At 34.8% G+C, this 5,000-nt stretch overlaps 1 protein-coding gene across 2 annotated transcripts in view; it reads left to right on the forward strand.

The window, feature by feature from the left end:
- Positions 1–3,115, forward strand: part of LOC122259897 (uncharacterized) — a 76,600-nt gene extending 73,485 nt beyond the window's left edge. The window contains exons 3-5 of one of the 2 annotated variants that reach the window (XM_043026882.2): positions 432–600; positions 1,013–1,180; positions 1,534–3,115. In XM_043026882.2, coding sequence (XP_042882816.2) covers positions 432–600; positions 1,013–1,180; positions 1,534–1,661 — 465 coding nt within the window. In that variant the 3' untranslated portion in view covers positions 1,662–3,115. The remainder of the gene's footprint in view (positions 1–431; positions 601–1,012; positions 1,181–1,533) is intronic. The other variant, XM_043026883.2, reaches the window with a different exon arrangement.
- The last annotated feature ends 1,885 nt before the right edge of the window (positions 3,116–5,000 follow it).

Consider the following 5,000-nt stretch of genomic DNA (forward strand, 5'->3'; position numbering starts at 1 on the left):
CGGGCAATCAGAACGGGAGATGAGAGAGCGCGCTCGCTTGCCTTGGGAGAGTGCGAGATGTAGCCTCCAGCCGCCCTACCATTATCATTATTAGTATTACTATTATTACTCTCATGATTATTATCGTTATCAATTAACGCTATTATTATTACTAATTCTTTGTTGTTATTATTGGTATCATGGCTATTATTATATTAATTATTGTGATTATTGTTATCAATGTTATCATCATTCTTACTATTGCTGTTTTTCATTATTATTATCGCTACCATTATAATGATTATTTTTATCAATGCTATCAACATCATCATCATCAATATCCACCAAGAAATAAAAAAACACATACACCACTTTCTTCACAACCAAAACAAGACCAAACATAAAAAAAAAAAATCTTAAAATAATATTCCCTCCTTCATTCCCTTCTTCAGGTCTGGTTCCAAAACCGTCGAGCCAAGTTTCGGCGCAACGAACGCAGTGTCTTGGCGCAGAGGTCTTCCTCCTTCCGGCCAGCTGACACGCCCCCTTCTGTCACGCCCACGACAGGCCCCGTCGAACAGCCTCTCGCGCCCAGACCGTCTGGTACGTCGGCGTTTGCTGGTGATTAGAATTATTTATTTTTCATTTTATTTCATTTTTTTTTTTTTTTTTTTTTTTTTTTTTTTTTTTTTTTTTTTTTTTTTTTTTTTGAGGGGAGGAGTGATCTGGGGCAAAAGTCTAATCTTTTTTTGGTCTTTTTCTTTGTTGTTGTTTTTATTATTATAGCTCAGGTATAGATGCATTTCGTATACTTTGTATTATCGCAAAATTGGTGTCATTAAAGTAATATATACATTTCGATAAATCCATTTCGTATACAGTGGGGTTTTCAGTTAAGACTCATAGTAATAATACATACTGGTAACATCATTACCATTAACCTCATTCATCACACTGTTATAAAGACCAGCCATGAAAAACGTAAATATTAACGTAAATTAAACCAAAGTCTAATTCTCCACACCTTCCTCAGGCAACACCGGCATGGCTATGTGCGACTACAGTGGTTACGGGACGGTGGGCGTAGGCGTAGGCGCGTGGAAGGGGTCCGGAGGAGGCGTGGGCGGCGCAACGCCTCCTTATCTATCTCACTTCACGCCCACCAGTTCTCCCACGCCCATGTGTACGTCGTTGCCACCCGGTAAGTTTTCAGAATATAAAATGAACCAGTTGTTTTCCATTTTTACTTTTGTTTTTCTGGTTCGTTTCCTCTTTTTTGTTTTTGCTTTTGCTTCCATTTCGATTTTTCCTTTTCTATTTTCACTTTAATCTTCCTTTTTTATATATTTTTCTGTGGCACTTTGTATTAAGTGCACTTTGGTTTTAATAATGTTTCCGAAATTAATGAGCTTGCTTTTTTGCAACCTGGACTAATATTTTTCATCGCCATATATAATTCCACATATTTTCTATTACAAATCGCCAATCTATGAAAACTTTGACATTCTTTTTTTTAATAGCCGTTAACTGAATGATTGACCTTACCTCTTCCAGGACTAGGCGGAACGTACGGTAGCGGAATGCCCACCGCAGGTCAAATGGGCGGAGCTTACATGGGGTCATCGCTAGCGAACTTGCGACTGCGCGCGCACGAGTACTCACTTCACCAAGGCCAAGTGTGAAGTGAGTTCCAAGCACGTCTGTGAAAAGAAGCAAACAATATATAGTGATTGGGTGTAAAAGAAGGACACATTATGAATCGGTTCCTGTGTTCGAGGAATTGTGGGTTCGCTTGGCGGGAATTTCGAAGCTTCGGAACAATATGAAGAACTTGTGTTTCTAGAAAGCGCGGGCGAGGTGTGTGTGAGTTGTATAGAAACGTGTACGCAGTAAGTTTCTTGTTCATGGGAGATATGAATCCTATTATGGACCAGAGTTGCGTGTGGGGATCATGCATTACCCGTGCATAAAAAGAGAGAAGGAAAACAAATATTGTATAACCATGACGACATTTTTACCCGCTTCGTATAGCCGATCCCTTTGCCCTTGGGTGAAGAGCGGTATTTATATACAAATATAAAACCATATATCGTTTCCCAGTTTTGTTTCAAGTCAAACCTCCAGTGACATGGAGGTTTTACCGATGGACGAGGCTCATCCTGAACACCAAAGTTTGTTGTTTGAGTAAGTTCAGCTGTGACAGAGTCTTTGTTAGTGTTCAGTAATGGATGGGTTTCTGGCGGAAGAAAGGGTCTTGATTTAAGTAAGAAAGATCTTGCTGTTCCAGTGATTATCTGAATGTGATTTCTGTTCTGTCTCCGTATATGCCGGATCCACAGCAACGTATTGCAGCGTTACAGTGTCTATATATTAATTTCTGTGTCAGTAAAATGGAAGCAGTGTTATTAGACAGATCCAAAGTGACAAAATAACACCTCACCAAGACAGATGTGTTACAGTTATATGATGTAATCTGTCAGTGGAAAAAAAAAGGTCTTGGATTTGTCTAAGTCAGAAAACATATCACTCACTAACCACAGCGGGAATGGAAAATGGTGTCTTCAACATTTTGGTCAGTCTTGAATATCCGTATCTCGCTTGCCTTTGGAAGAAGCAAGCACGGATAAAACACACATGCCAAGATGCATAACCAAAATAAAGTGAAATGGAAGTGCCTGGTGACAAGGTCTCAATCGGACAAATGAGACAAAGTCCTCAGTCCACCATGTTAAAAGGAACTTGGCGGGATAACAGAGCAGATGTGTCTTGGACTGTGTATTGTGGTGTTCCTTCATCCATTGAACGAGAGAAAGAAAAAAAAAATATTCAAAATGTTCACCCGTGATAAAACTATGTGTGTCTGTGATCATGCGAAGAGAACCTGTTAATTTTGGCCATGGACATTTTTTCTTTTCAGTTCCTGATGCATATATGATCTTATTCCATGACAGAGGACCAGGTTGTGGAGAGGCATAGCCGTGGTTGCATCACTGTACTTATTAAACTGCATTCTTTTTCATTTCTCATGTACAGTATGATGTTTCATACTTGGAGTATTACTTGCAATTTTGGTTATTAGAAGTGAGAAAAAAAATCTTACACTTGTAATTCAAGAATAATATATTGTGGACCACAATTATGTCTTTATTTTAGCCACACCTAATTAGTTAAAAGAAAAATAGCACTATATTCCCGTTTACAGGTCAAACAAATATTAAATGAAGCAGCGCAAACTAATGGCAGAATTTACATTTTGTAAAGTAAGGTAATGCATTTATAAATATATACGTAAAAAACAGAATGATGTTAAAGTAAAGGAATCTATGACAAAAAAGACTTGAAAAACAGAGCACAAAATCCTTATAGATGATGTGCTGAAATCTACGGGCATGACACGCCATGTATTGCATAATTTGCGAGTCAATATATCAAGAATATATCATTTCAATTCGTGAACACATGATATTTTTCTATTGATCGCTAGAACCTATTTACAATCAGTAAATTTTACTTACAGACGACTAACGAAAACAACTCGTTCTGACATGCGCATCCCGCACTTTCTTTTTTTTTCCAATGGAATCAAGTCGATTAATAATATGATAGAGTTTCATATAATTGATCATCATTCAGTAATGTACAAACTAAATATTCATGCAATGCCTTGTTATTCCTCAGAGAATCGATAATTTTTTTCACCGCAACTTACAAACTTCTTTGATATTATTTTCAGTTTATTGTTTACTACTGAATATTATAGATCAAACTGTGTGTTTACTTTTTTTTTTTTTTTTTTTTTTAACTTTGCATAAATTTTTGATGATATTAAGTGTGTAAGCATATGCTGCTGATAATATGAACAATAATATGAATGATGATTATAATGATAATGATGATAATGATAATGATGATAGTAAGAAAAATGATAATGATGATAGTGAAAATAGTAATAACAATAATAATGATAATAGCAGTATTCATAATGATAAGAAGAATCAATGATAATGATGAAGATAATCAACTGCGTAATGATCATATTAATGAGTGATGAAAAACGCTTCATATTATAGTCATATGATATGAAAAACTAATATCCTGACAACTCTCAATTTCGCCATAGAATCTAATCCGAAGAACAACAATAATAAGAAATATGAAATAAAGAAAATCAAAGCTAATAATACGAACAAATACGAAGAAGATTCATCGTGAAATATTCACGCTTAATCATTCAAAAAATAACAGTTATTGTTGTTTCCTTTACTTTTTTTTCGTGTGTGTGTGTGTGTGTGTGACTATTTCTGTTTTTATCATCATCCTTTTCATCTTCATTATTATCTTCATTATCATTAGTTATGACTATCACCACCGTTATCTTAGTTATATTTCATTATAACGTGTATTATTAGAAGTATTAACCTCAATATATTAATGATTCAGTAACAATTTACAAAAAAGATAAAACATATAAAAAGGAAAATCGATTTATAAAATAATTTTTGTATTAAGAATAATAACGATAATGAAATCTGCAATAATGATAATACTAACTATTGTAATTACAAAGATATCTATTGTATAATAATGACCATTATTCTAAATAGTAATGATAATAATAATGATGATAGTTATAACAATAATGATAAAACTCGTAACGCGTAAGGGTTAAGACTGCATTCCTGAGAAGGGCTTTTCTTGGGCAAGCGAAGACCGGAAGTCCAGTTGCATGCAATAGTGACTGTAGATGACTGTGGCCCCGACATGATGATAATGATGATGGTGGTGATGATGATGGTTATGATAATGATTATAATGATAACAATGATGATGATGGTGGTTATGATAATGATTATAATGATAACAATGATGATGATGATGGTTATGATAATGATTATAACGATAACAATGATGATGGTTATGATTACGATGATAACAATGATAATGACGACGATGATGATGGCTATGATTATGATGATAACATTGATAATGTTCATAATGATTATAAGAAAAATGAAACTATA

Source organism: Penaeus japonicus, unplaced genomic scaffold (genome assembly GCF_977035675.1).
Source record: "Penaeus japonicus unplaced genomic scaffold, GWHDUDI00000001_assembly GWHDUDI00000018, whole genome shotgun sequence".
NCBI lineage: Eukaryota > Metazoa > Arthropoda > Malacostraca > Decapoda > Penaeidae > Penaeus > Penaeus japonicus.